Source organism: Heterodontus francisci, chromosome 15, assembly GCF_036365525.1.
Source record: "Heterodontus francisci isolate sHetFra1 chromosome 15, sHetFra1.hap1, whole genome shotgun sequence".
In the NCBI taxonomy this organism is placed as follows: domain Eukaryota; kingdom Metazoa; phylum Chordata; class Chondrichthyes; order Heterodontiformes; family Heterodontidae; genus Heterodontus; species Heterodontus francisci.
In genome coordinates, this window is record NC_090385.1 from 6,277,240 (window position 1) to 6,293,156 (window position 15,917).

At 42.9% G+C, this 15,917-nt stretch overlaps 1 protein-coding gene across 3 annotated transcripts in view; it reads right to left on the minus strand.

Annotated features, from left to right (window-relative positions):
• mcf2a (MCF.2 cell line derived transforming sequence a) overlaps positions 1 to 15,917 on the minus strand; it is a 208,664-nt gene that overhangs the window by 113,154 nt on the left and 79,593 nt on the right. For all 3 annotated transcript variants that reach the window (XR_010976419.1, XM_068047099.1, XM_068047100.1), the window contains exons 7-11: positions 8,382 to 8,531; positions 5,532 to 5,647; positions 4,606 to 4,720; positions 2,898 to 3,017; positions 1,155 to 1,346 (exon numbers count right to left, since the gene is read on the minus strand). Coding sequence is in view for 2 of the 3 variants with exons in the window: in XM_068047099.1 (XP_067903200.1) it covers positions 1,155 to 1,346; positions 2,898 to 3,017; positions 4,606 to 4,720; positions 5,532 to 5,647; positions 8,382 to 8,531 (693 nt within the window). In the remaining variant the exon portion in view is untranslated. The remainder of the gene's footprint in view (positions 1 to 1,154; positions 1,347 to 2,897; positions 3,018 to 4,605; positions 4,721 to 5,531; positions 5,648 to 8,381; positions 8,532 to 15,917) is intronic.

Here is a 15,917-nt window from a genome sequence, read left to right on the forward strand (position 1 = left end):
TCAGGAAGCGCATTGCAGATCAGAACAACTTGCTGCATAAACAAACTACTCCTCATCTGCCCTCTGAAGTAGTGCTTCAGATCTTTTCCATATGGTTTACTATCCATAAATAACTCTCTCACATCGCCTCTTAGTGAATCCCTTTCAGGGCTGAAGAGTTCAAGTTTTATCAATTTTTCCTCACTGCACAGACCAGTGTCAGCTGTGGTTCCGTGGGTAGCCCTCTCGCCTCTGAGTCAGAAAGTCGTGGGCTTAAATCCCACTCCAGAGGCTTGAGTACAAAAACCTCGGCTTCTGAGGAGATGTGAAAGAAGAGCAATATTTATTCCTCAATCAACATCACAAAAACAAATTATCTGGTCATTATCACATTACTGTTTGTGGGAGCTAGCTGTGCAAAAATTCCCTGCTGTGTTTCTTACGTTGCAACAGTGATCACACTTCAAAAAGCACTTCATTGGCTGAAAAGTGCTTTGGAAAGTCCTGAGGATGTGAAAGGCGCTATATAAATGCAAGTCTTTCTTTCTTTATATCCAATACACACATCATCTTGTTTCTTTTTAACGGTTGGGCAGTGCGATGACTGGAGATCCCCATTACTTAAATAAAAGCAAAATACTGCGGATGCTGGAAATCTGAAACAAAAACAAGAAATGCTGGATTCACTCAGCAGGTCTGGCAGCATCTGTGGAAAGAGAAGCAGAGTTAACGTTTCGGGTCAGTGACCCTCGATCCCCATTACTTACTCAGTCCACCAGCAAGCATTTGAATACTTGGGTCCAATGCTCTCCTTTCCAAACCAACTTTCTCTCCTTCCTACACTGTCCCAATTGAGCCTGGAGAAAAGTGGCATCAGAGGGAAGCCTCACATAGTTATGGAACCAAGGCAGGTAGATGGAGTTAAGGGGCCGATCAGCCAAGATCCCACTGACTGGTGGATCAGGCTCAAGGGGCTGAATGGCCTGTTTCTGTCCCTATATTCATATGTCCCATTGCAGATACTAGTCAAAGCTGAGATCTGAACTTGGGTCTTCTAGTTAGGAGTCCAAACACTCTAAGCTTGCAGGTATGAAGCACAGATTCATTAGATTTTAATATTGATGTTGATAAGCTAAAGGAGATGCTACACTAAATAAAGCTCTGAGTTAGCTTACCTGCTGCAGCTGGCTATGCAGTTCCAGTGACTTGTTAAGGGTGATGTATTTGCTCCTCATTTCATCAAGCAAGTCGTGGCAGGTGTGGTGGAGCTCCTTGCACTTCTCACGGATTAACTCCTCCGCGTAATGATGATTGGATATCAACTGGTCACCTTGTGAGACTAGAACCTGGCAATTCCCAATTAATTCCTGCAAAGAAAACAATTAATTTAATTTGAATGTGAAAGCATCCACAGCAATTTGTCCTCTGCTGGGTAATTGGGCAATCATTTGATTCTGCATGATCTTACTAGATGATACACTAGCAAAGGAGGCCATTCAGCCCATCATGCCTGTATTGGCTCTGTGAAAGAGCTATCCAATTACTCCCACTGCCCTGCTATTTCCCCATAGTCCTGCAAATTCTTCCCCTTCAAATATTTATCCTATTTTGTTTTGAAAGTTATTATTAAATCTGCTTCACCACCCTTTCTGGCTGACATTCCAGATCATAACAACATAATGTAGTGGTGTTGAGGTTATTGAAGTGAATTGGGTCATATTTTACTAATCAATTTGGACATCATGTGAAAAAGATCACTGTACATGACTGATTAGTGCATCAGAAGGTCGCAAACTCACCTACAAAAACCAGTTCAGATCACAAGGAGTAGATCGGATAGGTAGGCGGAATACATTTGAGTGAATATAGATTTTCAGAAGGCACTTGGAAATGTATCGCACAAGAGGCTTGTTAAAAAAAAGTTAGCTGTCTGCTGTAGGGAAAATGTAGATGGATGAATCGAAAGTCGACTGGCAGACAGGAAACAAAGATTTAGGGTCACTGGATGTTACTTGAGCTGGAGAAAGTTTGGAAGTGCAGTTTCACAGGGGTTCTTGCTGGGTTTACTTTGATCCCCTATATTTATCGATGATGTGGACTTGCATATCGGAATCACAAATCCAAAATTTGATACCAACACATACTATGTGATGTTGCAAGCGGACAGAAGGATTGAAGAAGAAGAAAGTTTGGCAGAATGGGTAAACAGTAGGCAGTTTCAATTTAATTCAAGCACAGAATGGCAATGATACTTAACGGAAGGACAATGAGGAATATGGATAAACTGAGAGACCTACAGGTTCAAATCTACGATTCTTTCAAAGTGCATGTGCCAGTAGATAAAATTATAAAAATGGAAATTGGGAATTCATAAATAGGGACATAAAGCACAAGAGTGAAGAGGGAATGATAAATTTATATTGATCATTGGTTAGGTTAATTTGGAGCATCTTGTGTAGCTTTTTTTTTTCTGGAGAAGAGGTTCAGAGGAGACCAGATAAAGAAGTTCAATAAGGTGGATGTGGAGAAACTGTTTCCCCTTGTGGGTGAGTCCAGAACAAGGGGGGTGGGGGAATAAATAGAAAGATAACCATAAACAGGTCAAATAAAGAATTCTGGAGATTGCTGATAATGTGGAACTCGCTGCTAGATGGAGAGATTGAAGCAACAGGCATTTATGCATTTAAGGGGAGGCCTGACGCATACATGAGGGAGAAGAGAATAGAGGGATACGGGATAGGTGAGAGTAGACTCTTGTGGAGTATAAACAACAGAATAAGCCAGCTGGGCTGAATGGTCTGTCTCTGTGCTGTAGATTCTATGAAACCTCATTAATCTCTATGAATTAATATTGATGGACTGATGGATTTTCACTCTGCTCAATCGAACTATGACCTATTACGAATATGTTACTTTACCTGAGATTGTTCATCAAAGTTACTCAATTCTTGAAGAGCTTGTTGTGAATGAATTACACTGTCACCAGTTTCTGGGATGTCTCCTTCCTCAGCTGCTAAATAATCAAAGGCTATCTTTGCCTGCAGAAACAAATTCAAACTGAACAAACTCAAAAAGCAACATGACCTGTGAGAAATATTGCAAAAAGAGAACTAAAGAACTCTTCTCTATTTTATAAAGTAGTTAACTTCAAAAGTCTTCCCACAAGATCACTTTGTGGTGTGATGAATTAAAGAATATGCTACTTTATAACAATAGGGGTGTTACACGAATATACAAAAATGATGGACAGGAAAAGGAAAAGGCCAACTGCCCCATCAAGCCATGGTGCCTGGGGCATCATGGCCGGACACTTCCTACCTCCTCCACAGCTCTGTAATCTCCTGGGAGAGACAACAAACAGAGGAAAAATCTAAGGAAAAAATCAGGGGAAAATACTCAGGAAAAATGTCAACAAAATGTGCCAGGAAAAGTCTTACAAGATGTATGTGTTACGCTTATAAGAAGTGCACACTTTACACAAGACTTTTATTTTATTATTAGTTAGTCTTCTTGAGCGCTGCGCAGGAGCCAAGACCAGAGTGTAGTCTTTAGATGTAGAGGGGTTAGAGGCTGGGAGACATTGTGACCAGGGTGCACAATCATAATTCATTCCCCATTTTAATTCAAACAATCTGACCTTATTTTTAAATAATACTTTGATGTGACAATATTGTTCATTTTTGATAGCAAAAGCTACAACAATTTGGGAAGCAGAGGAGTTTCTCTGCCGGACAGGCTGAGGAGCTGTGAAATACAATACCGAAGCCCTACAGTGCCACCAATGGCAGGAGGTTGTAATCACATTGTGACATGTTTACATTCGCTGTTTCAATTATAAATGTGTAAATAGACACATACAATGGAAAAGGTTGACACAAAAGTGGGACAACAGGTATTGCAGACAGGAAGGTCATGTAAGCCTAAGATTTTTGATATATTAAAAATAGATAAAGACATCCCTCTTTTTAGTGAATTGGGAATTATTTTAATTTCAACTTACTGCCGATTGGTGAAAATGTTTTGGTACAGGGTGCACTACAATACACCTCTTTGTATAAAAGAGTATGATCAATTTGAATGGGCATTTGCTAAAAAAAATCACTTCTAGAACATTAAAATGTTCAGTATTCCCACAAAAAGGCTGGCATTTCTATAACACCTTTCACGACCTTAGGACACCCCAAAGCACTTCACAGCCAATGAAGTACTTTGAAAGTGCAGTCACAGTTATAGGAAAATGTGACAGCTAATTGCACACAGCAAGGTCTCACAAACAGCAATGATTTGATTCAATAATTTGTTTTTTTTTTAGTGATGTTGATTGAGGGATAATTATTGGCGAGGACACTCCCCTGCTCTTCAAATCATGCCATGGGATCTTCTACATCCATGTGAGGGGGCAAATGGGGCTTTGGCTTAATGTCTCACCTGCTCTTCCAGCAGTGTGGCACTTCAGCCTGGATTTCTGTGCTCAGGTCTCTGGACTGGGACTTGAACCCACATTTATCTGACTCAGAGGAGAGAGTGCTTTAACAGAGGAATTAATCCAGGGAATTTGGTATCAATGCATTGATGAATTTCACAGTCGACAATTCTATTGGAGGATTGAACGGACCAGGCACTTACCTCTTGGAAAGCTTTTTCAAATCTCCACAGCTGGAGACACTGTTCAAGTTTAAGCAAATGCTTTTCCCAAAATCCGTCAAAAGCAGTCTCCATCTCATGCAACTGGGCAAGGAGTCTGTGTTCAGAAATAGAAGTATTAATAAGATAACAAATCTGCCTAAAGTGACTCAGTCCAATTTACAGAGAATTTTTACAGTACAGGAACCAGCCATTTACTCCAACGGGTCTGTGCTGGTGTTTAGGCTCCGTATGAGCCTCCTGACTTCATCTAACCCCATCAACATCTCTTTCAAATCCTTTTTCCCTTAACAACCAGACTGTCCAGAAACAGGATTCTGCATAACAATACCTAACAGGTTAATGGCTTCAAAAGATTGGTTTTGTCCATGACGTTGGTGATATTATAAACACCAGAGGTATACAGTGAGGTGAGGTCAGGTACCCACCTTGGATATAGTTATACAGTCTGATACCAAGAAGGATTTGAAGAAGTTGATAGGGCAGATGGAAAGAAACCTTTTCCTCTAGTGAGGCAGTCTGCCACAAGGGGACATAACCCACTGCCAGATCCCTCAGGAGATAAGGTCAGAAACACTTTTACATGCAAAGGGTGGTAGAAGTGCCAATTAATTATTGTAATTCTGAGGTTGATCTATTTTTGCTAGACAGGGGTGTTAAAGGACATGGAACCAAGGTGTGTGGATGGAGTTTGGATACAGATCAGATGTCATTGTCTTACTGAATGGTGGATTAGGCTCGAGGGGCTGAATGGCCTCCTCCTGCTCCTCTGAAGCCATAGCAAAACCTGAAAGCTCACTGAGTCTGGTTTTTATCGTGGATTACCAACGAATGAGTGAAAAAAATATTAAACCCATGGTACTTTTAATTCAGGAGGCTGAATTAAACAGTCCCTCCGTGCAGCACACCTCTTCACAGTTGCTCGATCTCCAGCCTTCTCCATTGTACACTGAGCGTTACTGTCAGGCTCCATGAGGTTGGTCAGAAGCAGCTCACCCTCCTTGATCACCCTTTGAACGTCAACCTGTACAAGACAACAAGCAGCAGCTGAGCTGTTAAGTCAATGAGAGATCTGTGCAAAGGTTTCAAACCACTGTTACAATGAACAGCAACCTACATTTCTATAGTGGCTTTAATGTAATAAAACAGAAGCAATTGTCTAAAAAGAAATGACACGGAGCCACCTAGGGAGTTTTAAAGACAAATGACCAAAAGCTTGGTCAAAGAGGTCGGTTTTAAGATATGTCTCAAAGGGGCATCAATACCAGGTATTTCAAAGGAAGAAGGTGCATTTATTTCGGGCCTTTCACAACCTCAGGACAACCCAAAATATTTTCCACACAATGAAGCACATTTGAAGTGTAGTCACTGTTACAATATAGGGAAACGTGGCAGCCAATTTGCACACAGCAAGATCCCACAAACAGTAACGCGATAACGATCAGATAATTTGTTTTTCTAATGATGTTGGTCGAAGAATAAATATTGTCCAGGGGATGGCAGGAATAACTCCCCTGCTCTTCCTGGAAATACTATCCTTGGGATCTTTTACATTCACCTGAAAGGCAACACGAGGTCTCAGTTTAATGTCTCATCCAACAGACGGCATCTCCAACAGTGCAGCACTTCCACACAATAGAAAATGCTAGAAATACACGACAGGTCCCTCAGTATTTGTAGAAACAGCAGATTCATGATTTTGATGTACCCCCTTAGAACTCAGGGGACAAAATTCCACGGAGTTCTCCTGTTTGCCTGCCATAGCTTTGGCAGAAGATTTAAGTAAATGTTAGAAAAACAGTAACTACACCATTGCTGTGATTTTTTTTCATCAATTCTACAGCAGACAAATAGGAGAATCACAGAATATTACAGTAGAGAAGGAGACCATTTGGCCCGTCATGCCTGTGCTGGCTCTTTGAAAGAGCTTTTTCCCTGTAAACCTGCCAATTGTCTTTGGAAAATTCCTATGGAATCTAATTCCACGGCCCTTTCAGGTAGTGCGTTCCAGATCTTAACAACCTTCTGCGTGAATTTTTTTTTTCCTCATTTCCCCATTAGTTTATTTGTCAATTACTTTTGTCATGCTGGGCTCCCACCTGCTAAGAATGAGGCATATTGATTTCGCCATACGGGCAGTAAATTTCAAATTGTTGCTGGGAAGAAGAGAAGGCCTGTTACAAGGGCTGCCAGACTTGGACGAAGGACATCTGCAAACCAATTGGGACAAGAGAGGTTACTTCCCTTATCCACTTATCCTAAAATGGACTTTGATCACCAGGTATTGTGTGTAAGAGGAGCATTCCAGAGACTGCTAAGGTGGTACAATCCACAAACTGGTTAAACCAGCTGGTCACATGACTAACTGCCTGGTCCAGGGTTTTTTGAACCAGCCACAAAGAGTTTGCTCCTGGAGTGAGAAGACCTCTCCTGTCTGCTCCCATCTTTTTCTCACAGAAATCCAAATCCACTGAAGACACATGAACTCTAAGGAGAACAATCCCAGCTTCTCCGGTCTCTACACATTAACTGAAGACCCTCATCCCCTGTACCATCCTGGTAAACGTCCTCTGCACCCCCTCCAAAGCTTTACCCTCCTTCCTAAAGTGTGGTGCCCAGAAATTAACACGATACGTGTTCTTTCACGCAAGTTGCAGCAAACGAACAGGACAAACTCTGTGGAAATTCACGCCTGAAAAGTTGACCTGTATCTTATCTGTATGGGTACTGAAGGCCTTGCAGTACATTTCCAGCTTTTGATCTTTTTTCTTCACCAGTTAGAACACAGTAATTTCAGATCAGTCCTCAGCACATCCCAAAACACTTCAGAGCCTGTGATTTTGTTTGTGAAGTATGTTGTGATGTAGACAAACACGTCAGTCAATTTATGCATAGCAAAATGTCACAAACAGAAAATGCGAATAATGTTTTTTTTATTCGTTTCCTGGGATGTGGGCATCGCTGGCTAGGTCAGCATTTGTTACCCTTCCCTAATTGCCCTTGAGAAGGTGGCGGTGAGCTGCCTTCTTGAACCGCTGCAGTCCATGTGGGGTAGGTACACCCACAGTGCTGTTAGGGAGGGAGTTCCAGCATTTTGATAGTGTTTGTTGAGGAATAACTATTGGCCAGGACACTGGGAGAACTCCCCTGTTCATCTTCGAATAGTGTCATGGGATTTTTTTTTCAGGAACAGACAGACAGCGTCTCAGTTTAACATCTTAAACAGAAAAAGGCATCACGGCCAGTGCAGCACCCCCTCAGCTGATCAGGTACTTATCAAGCTGCTGTTTGTGGGAGCTTGGTGTGCACAAATTGGCTGCCATGTTCCCTACATTATGCTTCACAAGTACGTCATTGGTTGTAAAGCACTGAGGTTGTGAAAGGTGCTATAAAAATACAAGTCTTTTATTCTCTTTTGCATATGCCCTGGAGTGGGACTTGAACCCATAAACGTCTTGGCTCAGAGGCAAGAGTGCCACCCACTGAGCCAAACACTGATGCCCTCTCAGCTCAGGGGGTGATACCAGTAGGTTACCCCCTTTACATACAGTCTACAGCTCAGGAATAGGCCATTCAGCCCAACAGGTCTGCGCCAGCATTTATGTTCCACACGAGCCTCCTTCCACCTCTCTTCATTGCCTCCTACCAGGATATCCTTCCTCCCTCATGTGCCTGATCGAACTTCCCCTTAATCCTCCAACAAATGAGTACTCTGTATTTTTAACAGGTAAACAATGTAGCATTGACATTGACCTTACCTTGAGCTGATTGTATTTTTCGGTTCTTGCAATAAGTAGGTCCTCGACAGAATGTAAATCATCAGGCAGTTCAGCCTCAGCCAGGTCTGTACCAAATGCCTGCAGCATTTGAGCGATCTCCTTCACCATTACAGCAAAGCTCTCGATAGCCTGAACACAAGAACACCAATACACGAATGAAGGTAATGCACAGACACAGGTTTGAAGTGAAATCCCTGCTCTCAGAAAGAAACCCAAGTTCCCTTTAAAACAGCTTTAGCCTCTTCCCACACTGAGCTCAGGTGGGATCTTCCATATATGCTGCTGCGTGAGGGGGTGGGGAGGTAGGCACAGTTAGAACACAATCAAGGTTTTTTCAATTATTCAGAGAAGCAGCTCATGCTGTAAACTAGGTTTGGATTTGATGCAGAGGCAAAAGGAAGACATGCACGAGAAAAAAAATTACACAAACAAGGTTTCACCAAAGCACTCAGTTTATTTAAACAATGATTCAAATCACTCTTTCATTAAAGTCATTCAGTCGGGTTGCCAACTCGTTTGGATGGAATCCTGGAGGTTCGACCACAGGACTTCCCAACCCCATCTAGCCCACCCACTCAAACATCTTCCACCCTCCCCTCCAATATTTTTATAACCAATACATAAAAAAGTGTTCAAAGTAATTGGAAAAACATTTTTTTTAATGCCTCTATGATTTTTCTGTCCTGGGTTTGCTCACAGCATTGTCCAGGAGATTGGTCGTTAGTACCGGAACACTCCAGGACAACTCTGGAATGTTGGCAGCCAATAGATCCACAGAAAAATTACAGCACAGGAGGAGGCCATTCAGCCCATTGTGTCCGTGCTGGCTGAAAAACTAGCCGCCCAATCTATTCCCACCTTACAGCACCTGGTCCATAGCCTTGCAGGTTACAGCACTCCAGGTACATGTCCAGGTACCTTTTAAAAGAATTGAGGGTTTCTGCCTCTACCACCATTCCTGGCAGTGAATTCCAGACACCGACCACCCTCTGGGTGAAAAAGTTTCTCCTCATGTCCCCTATAATCCTTCTACCAATCACCTTAAATCTGTGCCCCCTGGTAATTGACCTCTCTGCTAGGTGAAACAGGTCCTTCCTGTCTACTCTATCTCATCCCCTCATAATTTTGTACACCTCAATTAAGTCACCCCTTAGCCTCCTCTGTTCGAAGGACAATAACCCTAGCCTATCCAATCTTCCGTCATAGCTGCAACCTTCGAGCCCTGGCAACATTCTTGTAAATTTCCTTTGTACTCTCTCCAGATCAATTATGTCCTTCCTGTAATGTGGTGACCAGAACTGTACGCAATACTCCAACTGTGGCCGAACCAACGTTTTATACAGTTCCAGCATTACATCCCTGCTTTTGTATTCTATACCTCGGCCAATAAAGGAAAGCATTCCATATGCCTTCTTCACCACTTTACCTACCTGTCCTGCCACCTTCAGGGACCTGTGGACATGCATCCCAAGGTCTCTCACGTCTTCTACCCCTCTCAATATCCTCCCATTTATTGTGTATTCCCCCACTTTATTTGCCCTTCCTAAATGCATTACCTCACACTTATCTGGATTGAATTCCATTTGCCACTTTTCTGCCCACTCAACCAAACCACTGATATCATTCTGGAGTCTAGGGCTATCCTCTTCACGATCAACTACACGGCCAATTTTTGTGTCATCAAAAATTTCCCAATCATGCCTCCCACATTTAAGTCCAAATCATTAATATATACCACAAACAGTAAGGGACCCAACACTGAGCCCTGTGGAACGCCACTGAAAACCACTTTCCATTCACAAAAACATCCATCGACTACTACCCTTTGTTTCTTGTCACTGAGCCAATTCTGGATCCAACCTGCCACCTTCCCCTGTATCCCATGGGCTTTCATTTTGCTGACCAGTCTGCCCTGTGGGACCTTGTCAAATGCCTTACTAAAGTCCATGTAGACCACATCCACTTCACTACCCTCATCAATCCTCCTTGTTACTTCCTCAAAAAACTCAATTAAGTTGGTATGAAATGACCTTCCCTTAACAAATCCATGCTGACTATCCCCGATTCATCTGTGCCTTTCAAAGTGGCAGTTTATCCTATCCCTCAGAATAGATTCTAACTATTTACCCACCACCGAGGTCAGACTGACTGGCCTATAATTATTTGGCCTATCTCTCACACCCTTTTTAAACAATGGTACAAGGTTCGCAGACCTCCAATTGTCTGGTAGAAACATAGAAAAATAGGAGCAGGAGTAGGCCATTCGGCCCTTCGAGCCTGCACACCCATTCAAATTGATCATGGCTGATCATCCTAACTCAGCAACCTGTCCCCACTTTCTCCCCGTATCTTTTGATCCCATTAGCCTGAAGAACTATATCTAACTCGTTCTTGAATATATTTAATAATTTGGCCTTAACTGCTTTCTGTGGTAGAGAATTCCACAGGTTCACCACCCTCTAGGTGAAGAAATCTCTTCTCATCTCAGTCCTAAATGGCTTACCCCTTATCCTTAGATTGCGACCCCCTGGTCCTGGACTCCCCCGCCATCAGGAACATCCTTCCTGCATCTAGTCTGTCCAGTCCTGTTAGAATTTTGTAGGTTTCTATGAGATCCCCTCTCATTCTTCTAAACTCTAGCGAATACAAACCTAATCGACCCAATCTCTCTTCATATGTCAGTCCTGTCATCCCAGGAATAAGCCTGGTGAACCTTCGCTGCACTGCCTCCATAGCAAGAACATCCTTCCTCAGATAAGGAGACCAAAACTGCACACTATACTCCAGATGTGGTCTCACTAAGGCCCTGTATAATTGCAGCATGACATCCCTGCTCCTGTACTCAAATCCTCTTGCAATGAAGGCCAACATACCATTTGCCTTCTTAACTGCCTGCTGCACCTGCATGCTTACTTTCAGCGAATGGTGCACAAGGACACCCAGGTCTTGCTGCACCTCTCCCTTTCCCAATCTATCGCCGTTCAGATAATAATCCACATTATACTGCATCTGCCATGTATTTGCCCATTCACTCAACCTACCCATATCAGACTGGAGCTTCTCTGCATCCTCCTCACAGCTCACACTCCCACCCAGCGTTGTGTCGTCTGCAAACTTGGATATATAATATTTAATTCCCTCATCTATATCATTAATATATATTGTGAATAGCTGGGGTCCTAGCACTGATCCCTGCGGTACCCCGCCAGTCACTGCCTGCCACCCAGAAAAAGACCCATTTATACCTACTCTTTGTTTCCTGTCTGCCAACCAGTTCTCTATCCATGTCAGTACCTTACCCCCAATCCCATGTGCTTTAATTTTGCACGCTAATCTCTTATGTGGGACCTTATCAAAAGCCTTCTAAAAGTCCAAATACACCACATCCACTGGTTCTCCCTTATCTATTCTATTCGTTACATCTTCAAATAATTCCAGTAGATTTGTCAAGCATGATTTTCCTTTCGTAGATCCATGTTGACTTTGTCTGATCCTGTCATTGTTTTCCAAGTGCTCTGCTATTACATCTTTTATAATTTGGACTCTAGCATTTTCCCCACTACTGATGTCAGGCTCTCCGGTCTATAATTCCGTTTTCTCTCTACCTCCTTTTTTAAATAGTGTGGTTACATTAGCTACCCTCCAATCCGTTGGAACTGTTCCAGAGTCTATAGAATCTTGAAAAATGACCAGCAATGCATCTACTATTTCTAGGGCCACTTCCTTAAGTACTCTGGGATGTAGATTATCAGGCCCTGGGGATTAATCGGCCTTCAATCCCACCAATTTCCCGAACACTATTTCTCTACTAATACTGATTTCATACAGTTCCTCCTTCTCACTAGACCCTATGTTGCCCAACATTTCTGGGAGGTAATTTGTGTCCTGCTTTGTGAAGACAGAATCAAAGTATGTATTTAATTAGTCTGTCATTTCTTTGTTCCCCATTATAAATTGCCCCATTTCTGACTGTAAGGAACCCACATTTGTCTTCACTAATCTTTTTCTCTTCACATACCTATAGAAACTTTTACAGTGAGTTTTTATGTTCTCTGCAAGCTTACTCTCATACTCTATTTTCCCCTTCTTAATCAATCCCTTTGTCCTCCTTTGCTGAATTCTAAACTGCTCCCAATCCTCAGGTTTGCTGTTTCTTCTGGCCATTTTATATTTCTCCTCCTTGGATCTAATACTATCCCTAATTTCTTTTGTAAGCCACAGTTGATTCACCGTTCTTTTTTTATTTTTGCGCCAGACAGGAACAAACAATTGTTGTAATTCATCCACGTGCTCTTTAAATGCTAGCCATTGCCTATCCACTATCAACCCTTTAAGTAATGTTCCCCAATCTATCATAGCCAACTCACGACTCATACCTTCGCAGTTTCCTTTATTTAAATTCAAGACCCTAGTCTCAGCATCAACTCTCTCACTCTCCATCTTAATGAAGAATTCTATCATGTTATGGTCGCTCTTCCCCAAGGGACCCTGCACAACAAGATTGTTAACTAATCCTTTCTCATTACACAATACCCAGTCTAGGATGGGCTGTTCTCTAGAAGGTTCCTCAACATATACATCCAAAAAACCATCACGTACGCACTCCAGAAATTCCTCCTCTACAGTATTATTGCTAATTTGGTTTGCCCAATCTATATGTAGTATAAAGTCACCCATAATTACAGTTGCACCCTTATTGCATGTGTCTCTAATTTCCTGTTTAATGCCATCCTCTATATCACCACTGCTGTTTTGGGGTCTAAATACAACCCCCACCAACTTTTTCTGCCCCTTAGTGTTTTTTAGTTCCACCCATACAGATTCCACATCAGGATTCTCTGAGCTAATATCCTTCCTCACTATTGTATTGATTTCCTCTTTTACTAACAACGCTACTCCACCTGCTTTCCTTTTTTGCCTGTCCTTCCTAAATATTGAATACCCCTGGATGTTCAGTTCCCATCCTTGGTCACCCTGCAGCCATGTCTCTGTAATTGCAACTATATCGTATCCATTTACATCTATTTGCGCAGTTAATTCACCTACCTTATTGCGAATACTCCGCACATTGAGAAACAATGCCTTTAGGCTTGTCTTTTTAACATTCTTAGTCATCTTAGCATTATTTCGCACTATGGCCCTATTTGTTTCTTGCCCTTGATTTCTATGCCTTCCACTTTCGCCTTTTTGTTTCCTGTCTTTCGTTTCTATCCTTGTTTCCTCCTCCTCAGTCACTCTGCTCAGGTTCCCATCCCCCTGCCGTTCTGGTTTAAATCCTCCCCAACAGCACTAGCAAATGCCCCCACAAGACATCGGTTCTGGTCCTGCCTGGGTGTAACCCTTCCCGCTTGTACAGGTCCCACCTTCCCCAGAACCGGTCCCGATGTCCCAGGAATCTAAATCCCTCCCTCCTGCACCATTTCTCCAGCCACGTATTCATCAGGTCTATTCTCCTGTTCCTATACTCACTAACACGTGGCATAGGAAGCAATCCTGAGATTACTACCTTTGAGGTCCTGCTTTTTAGTTTAGCTCCTAACTCCTTGAATTCATCTTGCAGGACCTCATCCCTTTTTCTACTTATGTCGTTGGTACCGACATGTACCTTGACCACTGGCTGTTCACCCTCCCCCTTCAGAATGTCCTGTAGCTGCTCCAAGACATCTTTGACCCTAGCACCAGGGAGGCAACATACAATCCTGGAGTCTCGCTTGCAGTCACAGAAACGCCTGTCTGCTGCCCTTACAATTGAATCCCCTATCACTATAGCTCTCCCAGTCTTTTCCCCCCCCCTGCTGTGCAGCAGATCCATCCGTGGTGCCATGAACTTGGCTGTTGCTGTTTGTCCCTGGGAGGCCAGCCCCCCAATAGTATCCGAAGAGGCATATCTGTTGGAGAGGGGGACGGCCACAGGTGACTCCTGCACTAACTACCTGCACCTACTACTCAGCCTGGTGGTCACCCAGCCCTTTTCTGCCTGTGCAGCCATTATCTGCGGTGTGACCACTTCGCTAAACGTGCTATCCACGATGTCCTCAGCATCGCGGATGCTCCACAGCGAATCCACCCGCAGCTCCAGCTCCGTAATGCGGGTAGTCAGTAGCTGCAGATGGAGACACTTCCTGCACACATGGAAATCAGGGTCACTGGGAGCATCCCTGATTTCCCACATAGCGCAGGAGGAGCATATCACAGGGGGTGAGCTCTCCTGCCATGACTTACCTTTAGATTACTTGTTACTCCCTTTAATTACAAAATATTAATTACGCTAGGGGCCTTATTCTACTCCAAACACTACCCACTACAATCTAAAGTCCTTAATAAATTACCACTAATTTAAAAAACACACCTTAGTAGTACTAACCTTATCACTTATAAGGTAGGTTTAAAAAAATAAGTTTCCCCGGTTTTTTTTAAGCTATTTCCAGGCATTAACAGCAATTACTCACCAACCAATCACCTTGTAGCTTTCCTGTGATGTCACTGTTGACTTTGTTTTCCAAACTCCGCGCGCCTGGGCTGCTCCCCGCTCTGCTCCCGGAAGGTAAGTGACTGGGCCTCGATTCTCGGGCTCAAGTTATCCTCTTCTCTCGTTCGCCATTCTCCCCACAGGTCCGCTCCACTCCTGGAAGGTAAGTGACCTCTCCTGTATCTAGTGAGGATTTGAAGATGATCCTCAGGGCATCCACTATTCCCTGCCTGGCTTCCTTTAACAACCTGGGATGCAATCCATCCGGCCCTGGCGATTTATCCATTTTCAAGCATGTCAGACATTCTAGTACATCCTCTCTCATTATGCTTATCGTATCTAATATTTCACACTCCTCCTCTTTAACTACAATGCCTGTATCAACCCTCTCCTTTGTGAAGACAGAGACAAAAAACTCATTAAGAACCCTGCCCACATCTTCTACATCCATGCATAAGTTCCCTTGTACATCTCTGATCGGCCCTATCCTTTCCTTAGTTATCCTCTTGCTCTGAATGTACTGATAAAACATCTTCGGGTTTTCCTTGATTTTACCTGCCAATAATTTTTCATGTCCTCTCTTTGCATTTCTAATTTCCTTTTTTACTTCACCCCTGCACTTTCTATACTCCTCTAGGCTTTCTAAAGGAAAGGCTGCTGCTTTTGTTGTCATTTCATAAACTTTGTCCTTGAATTTGAGAGAGCCAGCGAGTGAATATACAAAGAGTTTGTCTGTAAAATCCACTCTCTGCTTCTTTCGCTGAGGTATTAGCAACAACTTGTATTTATTTAGTGCCCTTTTGTGTAGAAACATTTCCCAGGGCATTTCACAAAGGAGGTTTTAAACATGAAAACACGAAGGGATTCAAACATGAGGATGAGAATTTTAAATTTGAGGAATTGGTCCTCTTGCTTTGCCAAGACAGCGGTGATGGCCAAGCAGGATGGGATACCAACAACAACTTATATTTATATAGTGCCTTTATTTATTGCAATAAAATGTCCCAAGGTGCTTCACAGGACCTTAAAGAAAATATGACTCTGAG